Source organism: Giraffa tippelskirchi, chromosome 8, assembly GCF_054371585.1.
Source record: "Giraffa tippelskirchi isolate mGirTip1 chromosome 8, T2T-mGirTip1v1.2.pri, whole genome shotgun sequence".
NCBI lineage: Eukaryota > Metazoa > Chordata > Mammalia > Artiodactyla > Giraffidae > Giraffa > Giraffa tippelskirchi.
Genome location: NC_137282.1, coordinates 20,933,051 through 20,957,317, shown reverse-complemented (window position 1 = coordinate 20,957,317; position 24,267 = coordinate 20,933,051). Strand labels below are relative to the sequence as shown.

Genomic DNA, 24,267 nt, shown 5'->3' with positions numbered 1-24,267 from the left:
CAAAGGGAAATACTTGGGCAAGGGATTAGAAAGGGCATAGTTGCTACTATAGGAACCACCCTGATGTACTAGAAGGACTGACAAACAGCAAGTATAGCAGAAGCATACAGAAACAAGAGAATGGTAGAATATAAGACCAGAGAGTCGGGGTCCAGGGTAGATGATATTTAAGCATGTGGGCCATGGTAAAGTTGAGATGTAGAAAGGGTAGACACAAAGATATTTAAATCATAATTTTCTCAGGATAAAATTATAAAGTGATGTATGCCTTCATTTCCCTCCCCCCTCCCCACCCTCTGCATTCTCCTCATCCTTGCCTTTCCTTTGTGTTCTCAGGCTACTGTATAACATGGAGATAGCATTTAGTAAATTAAAAGCACAACCTTTGGAGCGATTACTGAGTAATTGCATTCATTGAACAGGCATGTCTTATCCACATATTGTGTACTAGTTGCTCAGAAAACATAATGATATTAATAATAACATTATTTACAATAATGCCTAGCATTTAATGAAATTGAATATGTGCTTGTTGTATACAATTTGCATTATCTTGCTTAATCTTCATAAGCCTCTATGAGTGTCTGCGATTATTATACTCATTTTCAAATGAGGGAATTGAATTACATATAACAAAGTGTAATTCTGCCCTTAAATAGCTTTTAGTTCATTAGATAGACACACACTTGAGCTAAATGATTCCAGGCCATGATGGTAGGTGTCACCATGGAGATTTAATGGGAACATAGAAGAGAGTGAGGTGAGAAGAAATGAGAACTATCTTTTCCTTTGATACCCATAACTCCATTGCATGAGGAATGTGAAGTGACTTACTCAAGGTCACACAGTGAGCCAGGGTTGTCTACGGGCTTATATTAACATCTCCCGACTTATTGCAGTGCCGTAGGTAGTTGCCACTACTGCCCTTTCCAATGCACAATTGGCTGTTAAGTTACTAAAGGAATGTATTACCTCTTTTCAGTATTTGCATTCTAAAATGAGACCCTTTAAAGACTACAATCATTAATACAAAATAATGCATGGGTATGTGTACAGGTCAGTGTTGGTTGTCATAACCATGTGGTGTGTCTGTGTGTGTTGGGAGAAGGAGGAGGTGAAAATGTGTTGGAGGCAAGGAGAAAGGCATGTAGAGAGTGTGGACATATCCTTCATATCAGTGTATTTTTTTAATAGGAGCTGGAATCAGGACCTGAGAGTGGAACAGATACCACTTCGATAAATCAGACACAAATAAATTTGCCTTCTAACACTGAGTCCACTGACCCGCAGTCTTCCACCCCAGTGGCCAACTCTGGAACCAAACCCAAGTCTACGGTAAGTCATACATGATAACAGTTTCAACATGAAGTGTTGATGATCATCATATAAGAGTTGATATCTCATCTATTCAATTTAGAAGAAATACTCTTGGATTCTTAGTTGCAGTGACTTGAAATGTTTAACTATAACCCAACAAATACTATTTTTTTGTTTTATAGATGATTATACTAGTACTTTACTAAAATGGCTCATTGTTCTAAAATTATGAAAAATATGGTATAAAATTTTGTTGCTGGATACTCAGAACTTTAAAGAAACAAGAATGAAAATCTTCAGATGATTTTCCCTGTATTGTTATTTTGACTACAAGGCTTACCAATGGGAAAATTAGTGGATAGATGGACAGATAGATAGATAGATAAACAGATAGATGGATAGATTAAAGGGTAGAGATAGGTATATAATTTCACACACATGATAAGTTTTGTGTGGGTATGTCAAGTGCTTGGTAATATGCTTGGCACAGAAAAAATACTGAAAAAGTGTAAGCTACTGTCATTATTATTATGATGTTTCATGGACTTTGCAATGCTACAAAAACAAATGAAAAGGAAGAATTACCACATACAGTAGTGTAGTACAGTGAATTGTGAATAAAAGACATTTTCCTTTAAGTAAAAAAGTTGAACTGCAACAGGAAAGCAGTATTTGACTCTAAAGGTAACATTTATGGAGGAAGTAATTACTACTTCAAATATCTAAAGTCCCAGCGCTCCAAAATAACCTTTCCTAGTTTAGTGAAAATCATAGTGTCGTATTATTTTTTTTTTAAATGTCCATGTTAGCTTAACACAGAGAAATGAGTTTGGATTGCTTTTTTTTGCCTACCTTTAAAATAAAAGGCAAATCTGAAATAAAACTCAAAAAAGAATACTTGAATTTAAAACATAGTAGATATGTTCAGTTGCAAGAATGTCTAGATTACTTTTGATGGAATAAATATTTATTGAACACCTATGATGTGCCATGTGTTATGCTATATGAAACAGACTTAGAGAGCAATAAAAATATATTCTCTGTCTTTAACTATCTCACAGTCTAGCAAAAGAGGAAGGTGTGTAAGCAGTGAAATGCAATGACATGCTGCACGTTAGTGCTGTATTTATTGGAAATGGGAAGAACCAATGATATACTACCAAGTGCTATTTTACAGTACATTGAAAAATAGGGTCAAATATGTATGTCACTGGGCAGACTGCAGTGACATGGGTCGCTCCCTTTCCACAATGAACAGAGAAAGTTGAAATGCAGAATTCAAATAGAAGCCAAACAATCTGATTTTACCACATTCTTATTAAGGGAAAAGATCAAAACCTCCTGAGAGTTTTAGCTTGAAGATTTGGGAAACATTGGAGCATTGGCTTTCTGAACCCTGGAAAAAGGTGTGGGGCTGACATGTGAGAAAGAAATAAAAAGGGAGGTGAATTCCCTTTTTATGGTATTTATGCTTCAGTCGGTTTTTAAAGCACCTTTTAATGACCTTTAGAGTGTTCTTTTTACTATAACATTTATTCTGTGTTCATCTTTTACTTTAGCATAATCACTGTTGGTATCTGTTATTTCTCCCTTGAAGTGTATATTTTTTAGTGTGTGGTCACCTTATAATTTGTAAAAATTGCTGCCACTCTGTATACAGTTTCTTAGTCTTTCTTCAGTACTCCCATGTTTATAGATGTGGTCATTATGTTTCTGTTGAGATATGTACATGTTTTTACAGTAACCATCTTCAGTAAGCTTTCAGAATAAGAAACGTAAAGCCATCGGTTTTCCTAGGACTTTAGTCAAATTCTCTAGCTGGCCATGAGAGGTACCCAGAGTGGGAGAGAAGCACTCTACTGTCAAAGGCAACTGACTTTTAGGAAGTTTCTTAAAGAAAAAGAACAATTAAAAAAGTATCTTGAAAAACAAGCTTTTGTGTTAGCAGAAGGGCCACTTTAATGTGCACGTGTGTTTATTTTTTGCTGGTGTTGGTGTTACTATTATTTTGAGTATTCCTTTTTAGTAAAGTTAGAAAAGAAGTCTTTTGCCATGGATCAATTTTATGTTTTCAGTTATCCCTAGGTTAAAATATTAGAATGAAGAATTTTACCTATTTGATGAGATATTAAATACATACTCCCCCTCAATTTGAAGCTTAGGGAATAGTGACAGACTGGCTACTTTGTGAAAAACAGAAAGAACTGTAGAATCCTACAGAGTGGTTGTTTTCATTATGAACTAAAATTTCAACTTTAATATTAAGTAGAAACATTAAATTCAAAGAACACCTACTTCAAATATCCACATAAAATGAACTAAATCTCTGCTCCGTGTACTTCTCTCATATTTTTACAGAATGCTTACTTTCATTTCAGAATGATTTAATGTTACGTTTGATTTGCTGCTATGAATCTATTTATAATGGTGACTAACTACCACAAATATTTGGCTTTCCTTTTGTGTGTAAGGTCTCTGGATTTCTAAGTGCCAATGTTTCAATAAGATTTCTACTTTTATATTTATTATTAGAAGGGAACTAATGAGTAATCTTCAGATTTTTTGTAAATACCATGTATATATCATGCTGAAAACTGAGCATTCAAGTAGATTTCTGAGATGTATTTGACACACAAAAATTAAAAAGCTGGAAGGTAGGATATATACTACCAAAAAACACATTATTAAAAACGAGGTCTGGTGCTTCATTTCAAAAATCTCATCCATCTCTCTTTTTTGTTTTTACTAGGTGTAAATGTTTATTTCAGTCCCTACTTTACACACAATGTACAGCACGTAACTAAAAAGTACATGACTCACAAATAGGTATAAAATGTGATTCACAGTAAAAAAGAGGGAACACTCAACTGAAACAGGCACTGAGATGGTCCCAGATGCAACAATTATCAGAGAAAAAAAATCTCATCCATTTCTTACTTAATCTCTTTGTTTTGTTCCCTTGAGGCAGTCTCGTAATGCCTCTCACACTAGACACTTAATACAAACAGCCCTTGTGTAGTCATATCACCTTTATATAGTGCTTTCATCCGCTGCAGAACAGTATTCTGACATCCTCTGATCAGGATAATCGGTTGCTTGAGTTGTTCCTGGACTGAATAGCACAGAGTTGTTATATGAAAGATTTTAAAGCTGGACACCAAAACCCCAGAAACATTGTGGTGGTTGTTTTACTTAAAGCTACTGATCAGTATAGGTGGTCATTAAATCATTGTTAATCACTATTAACCTATCTTTCAATCCATTAATTCTTCAGTCAGCTTTGTCTAACCTGCTATTTAATTCACACTGAGCTCTTTAGTTACTGTATTTTTCAGTATTAAAGTTTCTGTTCGATTCTTCTTTTTCCTAACATTGAGATAAAACTCATGTACCAAACAATTCACCATCGTGCTACTTGGGCACGTGTATACCTTCTTTAGAGAAATGTCTATGAAAGCCTTTTGCCTTTCTAAAGACTAGTTTTTTTTCCTATTATTGAGTTGTAAGAGTTCTTTATTTATTCTGAATATATGAAGAAAGAGGCCAAGCCTGAGATAAGAAAAACCACAGATATTATTTGTAAAATAAATACTGCTGGAACAGGGAGGGTGTTCTGCGCTATACAGTAACATCAGCTTCATAGAAAAGAAAACCCCCCTCATTGCCATGTGATAGAATTCCAGCAACCACAGAACTGAGAACCTCAATCATCTGGGGCATTTTGGAACCCAAGCTAGACAGCTTTGAGTGTATCTTCAACTATCAAAAGGAACGTTGGAAGATATTGGCATTCATATTATAGTGTATTGAACACTGGAATCACAAAATAACTCTCCTTTGAAGACATCAAAAACAGCAGAAATTATTAACTTTCATTACTGTAATTGCCGCAGGGTGAAAATAGACAGATATATCTTATTCCAGCTCAGTGTGGCAACAGTAGCTCTACTTCCACAGACCAAATACAGCCCTTATCTTTTCATCGTTACTACCAAAGTAGCCCGCAATGCGGGAGACCTGCCTGCAATGCGGGAGACCTGGGTTCCATCCCTGGGTTCCATCCCTGGGTTGGAAAGATCCCCTGGAGAAGGGAAAGGCTACCCACACCAGTATTCTGGCCTGGAGAATTCCATGAACTTTGTAGTCCATGGGGTTGCAAAGAGTCGGACACGACTGAGCGACTTTCATTTTCACCAAAGTAGCAATGAGATAGATAAGGGTGGAGACAAAGCTCATGGAGGAGGTGTGAGCTGAGGGTAGATAGAATGCCACCCAGCCAGAGACTGCCAACTCCTCCCAAGAATGGTTCAGAGTAAGTCGTACCTGAATACTACTGGAGGGTGACCAAAATAAAGCTTCAAGAGTTGTCCCGACTGCAAGTTCAAGGTCATTTCTAGGTGACTTTAAAAAAGAAAGAACTCCAGTCCCACAGTCAACCTGATATTTTAGCTGCTTTCACAACAGTTCCAAAGACTGCATGATCATTGTAACCTATCCTTGAAGAAAAAAAAACTCTCAATATATCTCTGAAACACAACTGTGAGGCACTTATGTAAATCTATTTTTCTCCTCTCTGGCATAATAGAAGCAAACAGTAATCTGAGAGTCTTATATTCACTTGTCAATAGTATTGTCCTCCCTAAAAAGCATAAGTGTTTTGAAGTGGAGGTAAAAAAGAGGGTGATGACTTTGTATATGAATTTTGACTTGATGTTATTTTTAATGAATGCTATTAAGATTTAAGTCATTTAAAAAAAGGATCTTATTTTTTCCTTTTTTCACCCAATATGATATCTAATCTGCTATGAAACTGTAAAATGTTGGCATTTGTCCTAATTGTATAGCATATTAAGGAAATTAAAACTGATTCAAGAAAGAAAAGAAAAACCATCAGAGAGTCCCCATAATACTTCCAGTGTAAACTGCATTTTATACAAATTGTAATCACACCTCTCATACATATAATTATTAAGCTAAAGGCATTATGCATGTGACATATTATTAATATATGGTAGGCAGTAAAACTGAAAAACAGCCTGTAGGTAGATTCAGGAGTCCAAATCACATCCTTTTCAAGTATCGTTTAAAACCCAATTCATATGCAAAATTTTAGGTCTCTATTTTGTTTTACCAAGATATTATTCTGTATTTTTGCTTAAGTGATTATCAGATTTTTAAACAAAGCTAGTAATTTTCTCTAATGCTGTCCACTATTTAAAACAAAGGGATGAAACATTGACTTTTTTTTGCAAATAAGAACTGCAAATACTCCTTTTTACTGATTTCTTAGAGGGGAAATACATAAAATTACTAAAATTTAAATACTGTTTCATAATGTCACTTATGGTAAGTAAGGAAAATAGCACAGTAAAAGAAAAAATAACCACACAGAATTTGTAAAGAGAGTTTAGTCCGATTCTTCTGAAACATCAAAAAATTTGAATTAGTAAACTTTACCACTTTGTGAACAAAAATGTAATGGTTAGAAAAATGCCTTTGATTGTAATGCTTTTGAATGTGACAATTTAATTTTGACCTAGCTAAGCAATAACATTAAAGTATGTGGATTTTTAAAGTATTTTTCTTTGTTCACTAAGATCCTCATTGTTTATGAGAGAGAAAAATAAGGCAAATTTTATAGCGTTTTAAGGAAAAATGAGCCACAAGAGAGCTGAGGAAAAAAATGTTTCTAAAAAGGAAATCATTCTGTGATTATTACAGTGAGATATTTCTTAACATAGAGGATTCCGTTAACATATTCTGGATTTTGAAATTATAAATAAATATTAATTCATTAAGCTTGGCTTTGAAAAATAGAAACATTTTTCATAACCATTTACTTTTCTACTTAAAATTATTCAAAATCCTCTCATTTCTTGTGCTTGAAGTTACTGACATCAGTTTCCATTCCAAATGCACGTTAATTCCTGATAGTATTGTTTGGAATGGTCTATTTGATCTCCACAATAACCTCCTCACATAAGACTTTTCACTTTGAATCTAGGAGTTTCATTGTGCCAAGAATAAATGTAACTTGCATCCAGATATATTAATCCTTCATACTAAAGTCTGAGCACATGGTAGTTATGTGATTTTTTTTTTAATTGGAAAATTTGTTTTTCTATCTTGTTCATATTTCATTTATAATAACCTGGTTAATTAGACATCTGGGGCAGAATTCCTACAACTAGAAGAAAGATGGGGAAGATGGAACATATAAATGAGGACACAGTTAAAATTGAATAGACTCCGGTAGGGCAAGAAACGGTAAAAAAAAAAAAAAATTTCTACAACCTAAGATTTGGTCATATGAATAGTACTTTTGTATGTTATCATCATTACAATGAGAAAAATTTAGTTTTTCCATGTGCTGATGTTACTTCTCGAATCCAGCTCATATTTTCATCCAAGAGAAATAACAACTTCCAGTTATTTCTGGGCAATGTAAAATGGCAAGCCAACAGCATGCCACATCACAGCAACCAAGAATATAATTCATAGCACTGAGCAGTAATAATAACCCGTAAGCCTTTTTCACAGCGTTTCCTTCATTTCAAACTGAGTTGTCCCCAAGTTCTAATTACATATTCAGTGTTTCCATTCTTTTTGTAATTCCTTACTTTGATTTTTGATTGATAATTAATGCTGCCCCTGATGTTTGATGGCCTCCTCGACGCTCACTTCAACAGAGTCAGTTGAAATGTTTAACTGGATTTTCCATGTGAATATTCAGTAGCTTTTACACTAAATTTACACAGAGAGTTTTCGTGACTATAGTTTTGAGCTATTTACCACAAACCAGATTTCTAAATGAAAAAGTTAAAACAGCCACAGAGCATTTGCGTATTCTGAATATCACCCATCTAAGCAGTTGGAGTCATGTAACAAAAATATGAAAATAAGGGAGTTGTTTACTCTTTATCTTCATGGGGTCCTAAGACACAATCACTTGAAAACTACCAGTGTTCTTTATATTCTGGTTAGTTAATGAGCATTTTGTATGTTACTTTCTTGTTTTTGAATGAAATGAATAGTTCATATTCCTTACATTATTGTTGCCACTCTCACTTTTTAGTGACTCTCTATTCTTGCCACTATGACAACTAAGTGTAAGGGGGGCAACTTCTGGATTGTTAAACACCTTCGAAAGAAAATCAGTGGACACTCATGAAAACGGGGCTTCCCAAGTGGCACTAATGGTAAAGAACCCGCCTGCCAGCGCAGGAGATATAAGAGACAGGGTCCAATCCCTAAGTTGGGAAAATCCCCTGGAGGAGGGCATGGCAACCCACTCCAGTATTCTTGCCTGGAGAATCCCATGGACAGAGGAGCCTAGTGGGCAACAGTCCATGGGGTCACACAGAGTCGGACAGTATTGAAGCAATTCAGCAGCAGCAGCAGTTCCTGAAAACAATTCCAGTTACTTCCTTTTTACCGTAGATTGCTTTGTCCATTTTATTTTGTTGTGGTTCTGTTGACTCATTTTGAAGGTACTACCTTTATATAAACACTATTATACTGAATGGGCAGGTACCAAACTAGTCATACTGTGAAATGCAGAGAATCATACAAACAAGGCAATAATAATAATAAATCAGCGCTGTTCAGACTGCTCTCTAGGCACCCCTGAAACTGCCTTCCTCCACCTTTCCCAGCCAGGCTTACTTTCATCCCTCTTATATATCAGCCTTCAATCCGTAACATTAAGGTTGTTTACATCCTGGGTGAGGAAAATGTTGGAGAATTTTTTTCTTGGGTCCAGATAGCCTCTGATATATGTCTACTTTATATCCAAGAGCATCCTGGTAAAGCTGAACTTTAACCCAGAACTTCTCTGCTGCTCCGGCCATACTTTCACTCACAAAGTTTCATCATCACTGAGTCCTGAGCTCTGGGCGCCAATCAGAAACAAAAAGGTAGGAGAGAGCAGGCTCTGGATCAGGGCAACTCACCTTAGCCTGGGTCTGGAATTCTGCTGGTTCAGATCATTAAATTCTCTATTTCAGACACTGAACTGTAGATAGATAGTTTTACTTTTTAAAAAACTGTATTGGGGAGTTAAGTCAGAATTTTAAGTACCTGTTATGAGATAAAAACATTTAGAACTCAGAACTAGTAGAATTTCTATGTAAATGTGTTTCCTAAGCAAATTTAAATTTTACGTTTTGAATTTTGTGAATATAGCAAAATTGTGCAATCATTTCCCTACTGATAGCACATTTGTAGTTTTTTTCTGTATTAAATACAATATTATATAACACTGTAAAGAATAGTTCTACATATATTTTTGTCTGCATTTCTAATATTCTCTTATGTAGTTACATAGACTAAAAAGAGCTCACATATTTGTTAAAGAGTAATTTCCTATTTCTCCTAATATTGAGCTTTTGAAATATTTATTAGATATTTGAACATCTTAATCAGAATGTAAAAACGTTTACTAGCCATGTGTAATGTATTTAAATGATGTATTCATGTCTTATGAAATTATTCTACATTTTATTAAACAAAAACCTTTCTAATTTATAATGTAGCTGAACTTAAATACTATTAATGTTGTAAACATTAATGTTGCAAAACTTAATTCTTTTTTTTCCCAAAAAAACCTGTAAGAACTCACTGTGGACATGTGTAAGCCATTGTGCTAGGTGGTGGGATAGAATAGACTGGGTTAGGCTCCTGTGGACCTCATGCTGTAGTTGACACATCACCCTCTCTGTGTCTGAAGGATCCCCTTGAGGTTCCTCTAACCAGCCTTGAAATGAGAACAGGCTCCCTACTAACCTTTCCTTGTAGGGAAAAATGTGGAAGAGGACTCACAGAATCCCAAATCCCTCTCCAAAATCACTTTTCCCCAAATGTTCTGATTCTTCATCCTATTAGATCCTTTGGGGATTAGGGGAGATTGAGAGTTCTCTAATGCATTCTCCTCCAACTCTTTTTACAAGATCTACATTTTTTATTTCCTGTATCACAACTCACTTTGATATTGAATCTGTCACCTTAGGGTTTAAGTCAGTTTTAACATCCTGTCACACAGATCTGTGTCTGATGAGCTGTGATGATGGCTGGCCAGGGCAGCACATTTCTTCTCTGCTGCTGTCTGAAAGATAAGAACACTGAGCAAGATAAAACCACAGATTCAAGGTTATGGTGGTACCTTTTTGTCATTCTCTGAAACTGTATTCAGACAAGGCTAAAGACAGGTAGGCACACCCCAAGTGGGGTGAATACCATTTTTCAGTTCCTTGATTGGCCCAGCTAAAGGCAGAACTCATAGCCCCTAAAGGAGGGGAAACTATTTAAAAAATGGGTTTTCCTTAAAAACATCAAGTCAGAAAACATACTGATCAGATGGCACATTAAAATACTCCAACGTGGTTTTTATGTTGATAGACAATTGAGCTGTTGTTGTTTGTTGTTCAGTCGCTAAGTTGTATCCAACTCTTTGCGACCCCATGGACTGCAGCACACCAGGCCTCCGGGTCCTTCACTATCTCCCAGAGTTTGCTCAAACTCATGTCCGTTGAGTCAGTGATACCAATTGAGCTGTAGATTAACAAATTTGAACACAGTTTTAAAAATGAATGATGCCAAAGGTTTAAAATAAATAATTGTATTCTTGCAGAGAGTTAAAATGTGTTTAGCTGTTTGCCTAGACTTTTACTTTTTTCTACTTTCAGTTCAGTTCAGTCGCTCAGTCACGTCCAACTCTTTGCGACCGCAGCACGCCAGGCCTCCCTGTCCATCACCAACTCCCTGAGCCCACCCAAACCCATGTCCATCGAGTTGGTGATGCCATCTAAACATCTCATCCTCTGTCGTCCCCGTCTCCTCCTGCCCTCAATCTTTCCCACCATCAGGATCTTTTCCAATGAGTCAGCTCTTCACATGAGGTGGCCAAAGTATTGGAGTTTCAGCTTCAACATCAGTCCTTCCAATGAACAACCAGGACTGATCTCCTTTAGGATGGACTGGTTGGATCTCCTTGCAATACAAGGGACTTGGGGGTCTACATAGCATAATTTTTTTTGTCTGTTGGAGGGCTTGATTTCTTCTTCAGCTCCAACAAGTACTGAAGAAACACCCTTCTGCGTGAGTCCATTTCTTGGGAATTGTGATGAGGAAGAGGTCTAATGCAGTGACAAGGGATGAACCCTGCCTGGCAGAGCTACTGGACATTTAGTTTGGGGCTGAACTCTAGAAGCGCAAGTAGCTTCTTGGCATAAAGAAGGATGGGTTTCAGCAATAAAGTACACTTACTGGGTCTCAAATGCTCAGATCAAGCATGGATGGAGGGAATTAGTTCAGTCTAACTTAGTGGAAGGACTTACCTGGTAGTTTAGCTGGTAAAGAATCCGCCTGCAATGCAGGAGACCTTGGCTGGATTCCTGGGTGGGGAAGATTCCCTGGAGAAGGAATATGCTACTCACTCCAGTATTCTTGGGCTTCCCTGGTGCCTCAGATGGTAAAGAATCTGCCTGAAATGCAGGAGACCTGGGTTCGATCCATAGGTTGGGAAGATCCCTTAGAGGAGGGCACGGCAACCCACTCCAGTATCCTTCCCTGGAGAATCTTATGGACAAAGGAGCCTGGCAGGCTACAGTCCGTGGGGTCACAAAGAGTCGGACACAACTGAGTGACTAAGCACAACACAGCACAACTTAATGGGGTAAATGGATATATTCTAACTTGTAAACTGCCTGGGTGGCAGGAATTGACCCTGAGGATACCTGTTTATATTCAGACTCGGGCTGAAGGACTGTTTTTCTTAAGTGTTTGAAGCAATAGGATACTAAATGTAATTTTTTTCTTACCAAATACCTGAAAACTTTCATTAATATCTTACCATCAAGCCAGAAAATAATTATATGGCAAAAACTATATGATTCCATTTAAAAGCAAAAGGCAAAATTTAAATCATTTCAATATTTTTTATTAGTTACCATCATATATTTATTATTTTCCACAATTATCCTAGCATATTTCTGAGTTACACAGAATAAACAACATTACTCATTAACTGGTTTGAAGAATATTGTCATAGTGGATTATCCATAATTCTATTTACTGTACAAATTGGAAGGAACATTAAAAGGACATGAAGTATATGCTCCCCTGTGTATCTTTTCAGTTCAGTTCAGTTCAAGCTGTTAGTAAGTTAAGCACATAGAAAAATTCTGTTATTCTTTCAGGCTGATGTAGGGCTTTTTCTTTTTTAAAGATTTGTAAATAAAATTATATGTAGATATATAAAGATATATATAATTCTCTATGGAACAATATTTTCATGTTTTTTAAATTATGTTTCTATATAATGCATTTTATAGTACACAAGACGGAGAAGGCAATGGCACCCCACTCCAGTACTCTTGCCTGGAAAATCCCATAGATGGAGGAGCCTGGTAGGCTGCAGTCCATGGGGTCGCCAAGAGTCGGACACGACTGAACGACTTCACTTTCACTTTTCACTTGCATGCATTGGAGAAGGAAATGGCAACCCACTCCAGTATTCTTGCCTGGAGAATCCCAGGGACGGGGGAGCCTGGTGGGCTGCCGTCTATGGGGTCGCACAGAGTCGGATACGACTGAAGCGACTTAGCAGCAGCAGCAGCAGCAGCAGTACACAAGAACTTTCTTTCACCCCTAACAGATATTTTGGAGAAAATTCTAATGCAGTTAATATCTTTCTGGGACATAACTTTGAGTACCATATATATTATTTTAGAACATTATTTTTACTCCAAGAGAAAATGAATACACTACTGACTTAAAATTCTATCTAGAGATAGTTATTGGATCTGTCAAAGGACTTTCTTCTTTAATGAGAAAATAGTACAGGTAGGCTCTTATGAGTACTCAAGTTACTATTCTTGGGATGAGGAAATCTTATACCTTGAAACAAATAAATTATAAAAAAAATTAACACATTGAAATAGTCATCCTTAAACCCTTGAACAGCATGATGGTTGCTGTATCTTGCCTTTAGTTTTCCTGTTTGCTTTCTTGTTTTCTTTTTTCCTTTCAGAATGCTGCCATCTTCTGGTCAAATTGTGTATCACTTCATACACAAAAGAGATCCACCCTATGAGGCAATTTAGTTATATAAATTCACCTTTTATCATTAGGAGTCACTTATTTAAGATTTGTACTTCCAACGCTCCAAAACCAGAGAACTTTAAGTGACTTTTCAGGAACTTTAAGAATTCACCGAGGATATTTGAGGACTTGCAGTGCTATCCAGAAGTGTATGTTGCACAATAAATGCCAAAAGTACAGATAAGACCAAGTATCTCGAGGGAATATTTGTTGTATTTCTGTAAGGATCTATGGCTTAGATTAACTGAGTAATTTTGATATATATTTGATATTTCCTCTACGAATTTTTAGTGGTTCCCTTGAAAAGTATTTATAGTATTTTATAAACACCATTAATAAATGTCCTCCTTACAACAGAGAATTCTTGGTGGCAGACGTGTCTTCTTGTCGTAGAGTTGTTCGTATTTTTAACTTCTTTTAGAATGATTCATTAAGTGATATGTAATTTAAAGGGCTACATTTGATACACGTATGATTACTTCCTACTTCCACTAGTTTTTACTTCTTCTCATTGCTTCCGTGAACGAAAAGTGGAGTTCTTACATGTACCAATATCTCTATCATAGGCACTGAAAATGAAAAGCATGCAATTTAATGGGTTCTTTTGAGCCAAGCCCTAAAAATCTTCCTTGTACCACACTGGATAACCAACTTATCCACCAAAAACATCTTCATCTACCAAAACCAAAAGCTAAAAAATGACAGTGCAAGAGTTTGGAACAACTAAAAGACTCATTAGCTACTTTTTTTGTCACTGATGGTTTCTACCAGATTTTCATTTTTTTCTTCCCATGTTATTTACAATCTTCTGACACACATAATCCACACTGAATAGCCGTGAAATCAGCCACAGTCATCGATATTTAACAGGTGGAGAATCTTGACACACTGAGACCCACTGACTTGAGTCACATGACAAGAAGTAGAATTAAATATTGGCTGAAAAGACCAGTCTTGTCTTACTTTCCGTCACACGGAAGACTTCTGTAGGTAAAAGCAGGCAGTTACTTTGTCAGAGCTTCGGAATGATATCATGAGACAGAAATCTCAAGGAAGATGAAGTGTCCTGACAACTCTAGATTTCCACTCTCCCAGTGCTAGTCATGAATCCATAAAACAAAGCATGCCTTCCGTCTCCCACACACTTACCTGCCTTATTTCTTAACATTTTTAACTCTAGTATCCCCAAATCACACTTTCTATTCTAATGATTTTGTCTTTCTCATGTTCAAAAATTGCCTGATGAGTAGCGTGGTCATAGCCAGGAAGAAGGGGAAGGAAAGGGTGCTGGGCTTCAGTCGAGGGTGTGACTGGGGAGTCCCCAAGCCCTCTCAGTGCCAGGTCCCAGGGAAGGCTGCTTGTGAAGGAAGACCTAGAGGCAGTAGGAACACTGGTTATTGTTTAGTACTGGTTATTGTTTAGTTACCCAGTCATGTCCGACTCTTTTGCAACCCTATGGATTGGGATTTACCAGGCAAGAATACTCTGTCCATGCATGTTAAGTCGCTTCAGTCCTGTCTGATTCTGTGCAACTCTATGGAATGCAGCCTGCCAGGCTCCTCTGTCCATAGGATTCTCCAAGCAAGAATACTGGAGTGGATTGCCATTTCTTCTCTCCAGGAGAATCTTTCCAACCCAGGGATCAAACACACATCTCTTGCCCACGTCTCTAGCATTGCAGGCAGATTCTTTACCCCTGAGTCACAGGGAAAGTCACATCTTTACTAACGCTCCCAGCTGGGGCAGCACCCCATTGTTCCCTGCCTTATTAAAAGAAAACAGGGAAGTGATCGCATGCATTGTTGAATGGAGTTTGCAGGGTGGTATAAAAATCCTCTTCATAGTCTCTATAAGAGAAGGTAGGAGCCACTACACAGACAGCATAAGAATGAATGGGATCAGTTAGTTCCTCACAGTGAAACCATCTCTTCACCCAGAAGACACACAAAGACTACATGGGAACATCTTTCTTCTTTTTGATAATTTTTCTTAAAGCAGTGGCTAGAATACAATTTAAATCTTTCCAGTGTTCGTGCTGGCAAAAATAATTAGGAGAAAATTAGAAGAGAATCCACAAACCACTCTAATAAGAATCCTAGATATCAATATTTCCTTATATTTTTAAGTTAACAATATGTATATAATACATAGTATTGTTGCAGGAAGGGTGAACCCTTCCAGGGCCCGAAACTGGGCTCTTGTCTAACAATTGGAAATGAATTGTCCGAGGAGACACATGTGGTGACAAAGCAAGAGATTTTATTGGAAAAGGGCACCCGGGTGGAGAGCAGTAGGGTCAGGGAACCCAGGAGAACAGCTCTGCCACGTGGCTTGCAGTCTCGGGTTTTATGGTGACGGAGTTAGTTTCCGGGTTGTCTTCAGCCAATCATTCTGACTCAGAGTCCTTCCTGGTGGTGCACGCCTTGTTCAGCCAAGATGGATGCCAGAGAGAAGATTCTGGGAGGTGATTGGACATGTGGTGTTTCCTTTTGACCTTTCCCAAACACTTCCTGTTGATGGAGGTTTATTAGTTCTGTGTTCCTTACCAGGACCTCCTGTCATAAAATAACTCATGTAAATGGTTACTATGGTGCCTGGCCAGGGTGGGCAGTTTCAGTCAGTGTGCTTCCTCTAAGAGTATTATAATGATAATATATAATAACATATGAACATGAAAGTGTCAGTTATCCAGTCGTGTCCGACTCTTTGTGACCCCATGGACTGTAGCCAGCTGGGCTCCTCTGTCTATGGAATTCTCCAGGCCAGATTAGTGGAGTGGGTAGCCATGCCCTCCTCCAGGGGATCTTCCCGAACCAGAGATCAAACCTAGGCCTCCTGCATTTCAGGCAGATTTTTTACTGTCTGAGCCACTGGAAGGGTGGTATATAATAATATATAAGATATTATATACGTGTATATAGTCTCACAAGTTTAATACATGTCTCATAGTTACATGTATTTTATGCTTTTTGAATTAAAGTGGTAGCCAAGCTTTGAAATATATGAACAATTTAAAAAATTTTCATCACAGGCAAAAAAATAATCACTGTTGAATTTCCAATTTAGATAGTAAATTTAAAGAATTTAGGATTGAGTCAGCTTGCCCTTTGGCCTCTTGGGACAGAGGTTAATTTGAAGCTTAGATGTGAAGTGCTCGCTGTGGGGGATCTAAATCCATAACAATACATGGCCATTAACATAGTATTTCTATTCCATTGAGACCTATTTCAAGAGGCAAAATTTTAAATATTAAAAAGTAGATATAGTTCTTTCATTTATGACATTTCCACACAAACCTTTTAAGCAGATAATGACTTGTTATAGTTTGCTATATAATTTGTCCTTTTTCGAGTTTTTAAAAATTCTTTTGGAAAATTATTAGATTTAGGTTAAATTTTGATAAAGCACTCCAAACCAAGAAATTATGGTAAATATTTTCATGAAACAGAGCAATATAGATCTATACAATATTCTGTAATGGTAATTTATACTCATAATATAAAAATACTTTATATATGAATGTGTGCATTTTATTTTTTATTATTTATAATAAGCTAGTTTTAAAATATATTAATTTTAATTAAATAATTCAACTAGTCCTTTTTAAAGGCTACTCATGAAGCTTCAGTGATTTATGGAAATAAGTCCCTTAGCAGAGTACTCACTGCACAGTGTGCTCTCCACCAGTGATTGCTGTTGTACTTCAGGTTGTATAATAGATGTACTCTCTAAAAGGAGTACATAAAGTTACTTTGGTGAATCAATTAATATTTAAATAGCATGTATGTTTGCATTTTGCTTTAATTCTGTGGCAGATTGTTCTTTGAACTGAAGCAAATTCTGGTATTTTCCATGCTAGGGTGAATTAGGGAGACACATGTGTGTAATTTAGAAAAGGACCAAGACAATTGAGTTAACTAAGCAGATCAACAGCCCATAAAGGACATGCTTGTCCTGCATGCCCTAGCATTAGATGAGGAGCGATTATTAGAGTCAAGTTCCCAGGAAGATTGGGATATTCCACTACAGGGAAAAGCGAAAGAGGAAGGAGCCCTTTCATCAGCAGGAGAAACCCAACAGCGCACTTTTGTCTTCAGAATGGCACTAATGAATGTGGTCATTATCTGGGAAGCTGAGGATGACGAAAAAGATGAATAATTCAGTCACCCCTGTCTGCATCCATCTTAATAACTGTCGTTTGAGTTTCAGTTACAGCCATCTTTGCTGGTTTCTCTAGCTGTGCTTCTTTATTGCTGTTTTCTGAGCCAAGCCTTGGTAGATGCTGGGTCATGGTGTTGGTGGCATCCCCACCATCTTTCCGCATTGGGAATACTCTGAAGTATATATATTATAAATTAGAAATACATGTATCTCCAGAAAATGTGTTATCTGGCTTCTTAATGACCTAATACATAGGCTTCTTTCTGTAAGAGTAAAAATCTGTGCTAAACAGAATATTAAAAGGAATTCCGTGTCTTTTAAAATGAAGCATCTGTGTACCTTTGTAAATTTTTCCATGTCTATCAATGGCATGTTCCTTTGTACTCAAGGAGATGAGGAAATACTTTTGTGCCATGTGCTGTGCTTAGTCACTCAGTCGTGACTCTGTGATCCTTTGGACCGTAGCCTTGCCAAGCTCCTCTGTCTGTGAGATTTTTCAGGCAAGAGTACTGGAGTGGGTTTCCATTTCCTCCTCCAGGAAGAAATACTTTTACCTTTGGTCAGAATATGATGGAGAGTACACGAAACATATTTTGTCTCATAATTGTAATAATTCAGATGCCATCAAGTAAGCATCTTTTTTATCATGAGGGACACAAACACTTAGAAAAGGGCTTTCTGCACTGTTGGCACCTCTGAAGAAATGATGTTCTGGTCACATTACCAGAGAAGAATTTGTTTGAATATTTTCTTGAAAGGCTAGTGAACTGGTTACTGACCTTAGAATAATACTGCTGTTTGTGTACAAAATGGTTGTAAACAGGCTACCCATGGAAACAATGACATATCAGCTACAGTTCTCTCTATAAATGTTTAATCTTTATTAGCAATTACCAAGGAAAACAAGATTTTGAACTTCCGTTTAGGAACTTTCTGGGACTTTTTTTTTTTTTTTTTTTTTTTTCGGGAAACTTTCCACCTTTACTTTTCAGATTATGACTTTTTACCTTTTTTGTGACTGTTTCATACAATATTTAAATTTTTCTGTATTCCAATGGAAGAGTTCTTTTTCAAATGATCTTCACAACCCAGAACACAGACAACAGAGCAACATTTTCAAGTCACATTGATAATAATGAAGAGATGAAAATGGACGGATGTCTGAAAACAGGTATTCCCTCTGCTCCAAAGGTGAGCAAACTTTTAACACGTGAACAACACGGAACTCCATCCCTCAAACTCAGAATGCTTCCATTTCATATGTCAATATATTATTCTTAAAACTTAAAGTTTGGTCACTTGGAAAGACTGAACAAAAATTACTCCCCTACCCCCCTAAACAACAAAATAGCTTTAATTGCCCCTTTCTTTCCCCACAAAAACAGGGGAGTAGTTAGGGCTGAAGCCTTTAAATCTGAAATTTCAGCCCCTAAAACACTGCTGCCATCTGCTCAAAGGCGCAAGTTCACCATGTCTCCGTCTCCGCTACTTCCTCATTTATAAGTTTATTTCCACACACAAATGCACACACACACACGCGCACGCACACACATACTCGCTCACACGTACTCTTACTCTCAAGACACTTTTTTGTGTTTGTTGATAAATTATGAGGATTATGAACTAGGTGTGTACAGGGTTTCATAGGTGCTTTGTAAACATCAGAGTCACTTGAGTCCTTTTCTCCAAAAGCCTGAAATCAAATCATGGGACCAGCAAATCACTATTTCCCCAGACGCTGTTCACAGGCTGCATACTGACGAAGGGCAGAGAAAAAGTCCTCATAACTGATGTTTAGGTGGGAAGGCAAAGAGATAATCTCAGTCAACCTGATGTGCCAGGGAAGAAAGCCCAGTGTGCTGTCCACAGGACCAAACTTCAATACTAAATCAGGGTCAGGGAAACCATTTGAACTAAGTAAACTGTCTAACATATCTACATCCAAATCTGTGGATTTCTTTTGCTGCTGGGCTACTAATTGGCAGAAGTCTTGAGCAGCTCTTACAATATCTGCTTTTCCATCTTCTGGGGACAGCACCTTCACTGCCGACTGGCAATTTAAAACTTGATCATCTTTGTCATTACTATTTGCAAACTCTGGCGAGTATTTGGAACAATCTAAGCCCAGAAGTTCCTGCTGTTGTTTTAAAATTTCATCCATCAATCTGGAATTATTTCTTTTGAAAATACCTTGATGGTCGTAGACGCTAATGTAAGAGATGCCCACGGCCATACACCACACCACGAGGCTTGCGATGTCCGAGAAGCTGGGTTCCTGCTCCTCCTCCGTGATCACCAGGCCCATGTGCACAGGCAGCTTCTCCAGGGAACGGCCGTCCGCGCGCCAGCGTAGCCGCCGTTGGGCGGCGGCCGGGGCCAGTCCCCCGCGCGGATGCCGATGGTGACGGCGGTTCCTGCCGACAGCCGGGGGCTTGCGGAGCGTGAAGCCGAGCGGCGCTAGGACCGCGGCGGAGGCGGCGCGACAGCAGCGCCGCCAGATCCAGTTCCAGGTCCCGAACCGAACGCGGAGCCAGGAGGTGAGCGTGCGGTGCAGGCAGAGCAGAGCGTGCAGCACCCGCCACACCAGCTCGTACAGCCCCGTCATACTCTCGCGGCGCCCGGGCGCCCTCCTCTCTCCCTCCCACACCCGCGGCGCGACGGCTTCTTATCCGGCCCTGCGGCCGGCGCGGGCCATCGCTCCGCGTTCCCCCGCCCCCTGCACCCGAACCCCTTTCTACTGCCAACACCTCACCTCGCCCCCGCCGCCATCTTCCTCCCTTTCTGGGACTTTTAAAATAATCCCTGATAAAGGTCAATTCCCTTCAGCCCCATTTTCTTCAGACATTTAGTATACTATTTCCCATTATCAAAATCACACATGCACACATTTTAGAAAGAAGCAATAAGTGAACTGTAAATAGAAAGGAGTTATAACTGTTTCCCAATAAATACAATCTCAAATTGCAGGTCAGATGAATCATCTCTCAGTCTATTTTAATGCATCTGTTACTTGCGTCCATCACTCCTGGTTGAGTGTTTACAAGAGGATTTGGCTCTTCACAATGAAGTGTTACAGAACCATAGCTTTTAGTTGATCTTTTTACAATTTATTTGCTCAGTAGTGAAGATGCTTTTATATGCCAAATTAACCTTTTGTTTATTTACAGTTTATTTCCTTACTCATTAATAATTTATTGAGTGCCTACTATGTGCCAAGCACGTGCTAGATACTCAAGATAAAACAGACTTCTTCAGGGAGCTCACAGCTAAAGACACCTATGCTAGTTTTGAGGGAATCAGGGAAAGATGATATGATATGTGTGCTCAAAAGTATTTCTTAAGTATTTAAAGATAAATGGAGCTACCTTAGTGGAGGTGTTAAGAACCAAGAATTTTCCAGGCAAAATGGTCAGCAGGAACAAAGGCATGGAGATGAGAAAGCCCACAACACATCTGGGGACTGGCAGATGATTTGGTCTGGCCTAAGTGCAGGCTCTGAGCTCAGTTCAGTTGCTCAGTTGTGTCTGACTCTTTGTGACCCCGTGGACTGCAGCTTCCCTGTCCATTACCAACTCCCGGAGCTTGCTCAAACTCATGTCCATTGAGTTGGGTGATGCCATCCAACCATCTTATCCTCTGTTGTCCCCTTCTCTGCCTTCAATCTTTCCCAGCATCAGGGTCTTTTCCAATGAGTCAGTTCACATCAGGTGGCCAAAGTATTAGAGTTTCAGCTTCAGCATCAGTCCTTCCAATGAATATTCATGTCTTATTTCCTTTAGAATTGACTAGTTGGATCTCCTTGCAGTCCAAGGGACTCTCAAGAGTCTTCTCCAGCACTGCAGTTCAAAAGCACCAATTCTTCAGTGTACAGCTTTGTTTATAGTCCAACTCTCACATCCATACATGACTACTGGAAAAACCATAGCTTTGACTAGAAGGACCTTTGTCGGCAAAGTAATGTCTCTGACTTTTAATATGCTGCCTAGGTTGGTCATAGCTTTTCTTTGAGATATATTAAAAAATTATAATCCATGCAGTCATGTATTGAATGTAGAGAGTAGAGGAGGAAGAAAGCAAGGCCACTTAATGACTGAATACAAAAGAACATCATTTTGAGAAGGAGGGCACAGTTAACACTTTTAAATGTCTAAGAAAAACCACAGAAATAAAATAAAGAATAAAAATTGACTGTTTGATTGAACAACAAAAGCATAAGCAGGTCTTTGTTGACTTAGGTGAGAAAAATCTTTTTTTTTCCCCCAAAGTCAATGATACCAAACTTACTAGACTGTGAAAGGAGTTAGATCTACAGATTGAATGGAAAGAATGAGCCTATTAGAAGCTCAACCAGATTCAACAAGCCTATGCACAGTAGGGTGAGATGGGGAGAAGCTGGAGACATGGTGTTTACAGGCTACGAATATGAAGGTGAGTCCAGCTGTCATACACAGTGCTGCTCTGTAGCCCTTCCTTTAAGGTCGTTGGAGAGGGGTTGAGCAGAAAGAGAATTGCTAACATCAGTACTGCTTCTCTGCTCAGAAAAAAACTTCTGTTTATTCTAGAAACTGTGAACCTTTCACACCCAACCCTCACCTGCCCTTCTCCAAGATCTGTTTAGCCTGAAAGCTCAGAGTATATGTGTTTGTACCCGACTACTTAGATTCATCTCCCAGGAATCGACTCAGTACATGCCTAAGAATGCCTAATGTGGAAAGTGCCCCCATTGATAAAACATTAATGTTTTGTAAGATTCTTTTTTCCATGTTGGGAAGAATTACCTTGCATTTTCAGTTGAGTAAGGTCCCTTTATACCAACCTCAGGTCCTTTGTGATTTTCCTGCAGCAAATAAGTTGACCTTATTATTGTTCTGCTGCATGAAATGTAAAGGCAACGCTTCAATCAGCCAGAGATGTCCTGACCTTGAAGGAGAAAGGGCCAGGGCTCCATGGAAAAATGAGTCAGGAAGACTGGAAAGGGAAGGAAGAAAATGACACCACGTGAACTTCAGTCTGGTGTCATGGAAAATGTATTTCCCGAGGAGGTAGATGACGTGCCACATAAGGACCTTTGTCAGTGTGGGACATTGATCTGTCTGCTCTGAAGTAGGGATCAAAACTTTATCTATTTGAAAATTCACTATCACTTGTTCCAACAAAACAGCTTGGATTTTCTTTTCCACACTGAGTTAGACATGACTAGGGAAAAAAGGTTCAGCCATTTGGAACACAGTGGTCACTTGAGGTCAGGGTCAAAGATTCAGCCCTTGATTGAACTGATGAGGTTACGCACAAAAAACTGTCCTAGCACCACATTCAGACCCCACAAAACAATTGATAATCAGAGCTAGAAGACAGAGTATGCTTATTTCTGTAAAATCTCTCAGTTGAAAATTTCCCCAAGGCTCCTGTCCTAATAATATCATATCATCCTCATTTGCCAATTTAACTCAAAGAATCTCTCAAAACTCAATTCTATCCTGCCTGCTTTGAACTGGTGCTGGCGGGTAGGCGAAGCATTAAATTCATCCTCAATTAGTTCAGTTTGGTGAAAGAAAATACACAGAAGAGAAGAATAAACCCGCAAAATGTTTCACTTCTGCAAACAATATTAACTAAAGATTATGGACAATTGATTTTAGGATTTTGAAGGGTGCAGGAGAGAGTCAGTGTGTTGGCCTGTGTAAAAACAACCTCTTCTTCTCAAAAGCAAGCACTCTTTAGTTTTGTTTTGTACTATAATAAAGAAACAATTCATGAGAAGTTCTTTAATAGGTGGAGGCTGCTTTTCCTTTTCCTTCCATCATGTCCCCTAATGAGGACTGAGTGATGTGGGCTCACATGTGAGCAGCTCCCAATAACAAGATGCTGCATGCATTAGAGGATCACCGCCAGCAACTCTATATCATGTGTCCCAGCAGGTAAAGGTCTGGACTAGATGAACTGAGTAAGGAACATTCCACATCCTGAGTCATAGACACACTGCAGGTTGCCGTTCTTCATGTAAAAGCTGATTTGATCTAACTTTACTGGAGACAGGACTGCAGATGGTTACAGATGTGAAGAGGACAGAGGCACAGCAGGTAGGAAGTTGAAGTTGAAAGTGAAGCCTGTGACAGTTGCTCAGGAGTGTCCAATTCTTTGTGACCCCCTGGACTGATTCTCCAAGCAAGAATACTAGAGTGGGTTGCCATGCCCTCCTCCAGGGAATCTTCCCAACCCAGGGATCAAACCCAGGTCTCCTGCATTGCAGGCAGATTATTTACCGTCTGAGCCACCAGGGAAGCCCTCTAAAGTTGAAACCCAACAGTTAAAAGAGAGTGAGGGCTGGGCTTCCTTGGTGGTTCAGTGGTGAAAATTTTGCCTGCTAATGCAGGAGACATAGGTTCTATCCCTAATCCAGAAGGATCCCACAAACCGAGGAGCAACTAAGCCCGTGCTGTTAACTATTAAGCCACAACTATTAAGCCTGTGCTCTTAGAGCCGGGGAGCCGCAACTACTGAAGCCCGCATGTGCTCCGCGACAAGAGAAGCCACTGAAATGAGAAGCCCGCGCACCACAACCAGAGTAGACCCTGCTCTCCGCAACTAGAGAAAAGCCCACACAGCAACAAAAACCCAACACAACCATAAATAAATAGATATATAATTTAAAAAAAAAAAAAAAAAGAGTGAGGGCTTTTAAACAGACAG

The 24,267-nt window shown here is 38.6% G+C and overlaps 2 protein-coding genes across 10 annotated transcripts in view; one reads left to right on the top strand and one right to left on the bottom strand.

Annotated features, from left to right (window-relative positions):
- DLC1 (DLC1 Rho GTPase activating protein) overlaps window positions 1-24,267 on the top strand; it is a 512,426-nt gene that overhangs the window by 194,677 nt on the left and 293,482 nt on the right. For all 6 annotated transcript variants that reach the window (XM_081520934.1, XM_081520935.1, XM_081520936.1 and 3 more), the window contains one exon: window positions 1,195-1,335. In XM_081520934.1, coding sequence (XP_081377060.1) covers window positions 1,195-1,335 — 141 coding nt within the window. The remainder of the gene's footprint in view (window positions 1-1,194; window positions 1,336-24,267) is intronic.
- Window positions 4,050-24,239, bottom strand: LOC145517785 (dehydrodolichyl diphosphate synthase complex subunit NUS1-like). Of its 4 annotated transcripts, XR_014062328.1 has the most exons (7): window positions 19,768-22,161; window positions 11,652-11,798; window positions 10,665-10,866; window positions 10,300-10,420; window positions 9,270-9,396; window positions 5,641-5,813; window positions 4,050-4,429 (listed from the first exon to the last, which is right to left on the bottom strand). XR_014062328.1 is itself a non-coding variant. In XM_081520963.1 (1 exon), the coding sequence occupies exon 1, from the start codon at window positions 20,180-20,182 to the stop codon at window positions 19,301-19,303; it is 882 nt and encodes a 293-aa protein (XP_081377089.1). In that variant the 5' UTR covers window positions 20,183-24,239; the 3' UTR covers window positions 18,435-19,300. The 4 variants fall into 4 exon arrangements, 1 of the variants encoding a protein (XP_081377089.1); XR_014062327.1 differs by having other exon boundaries at window positions 10,300-10,866; XR_014062326.1 differs by lacking the exons at window positions 4,050-4,429; window positions 5,641-5,813; window positions 9,270-9,396 and having other exon boundaries at window positions 10,256-10,866.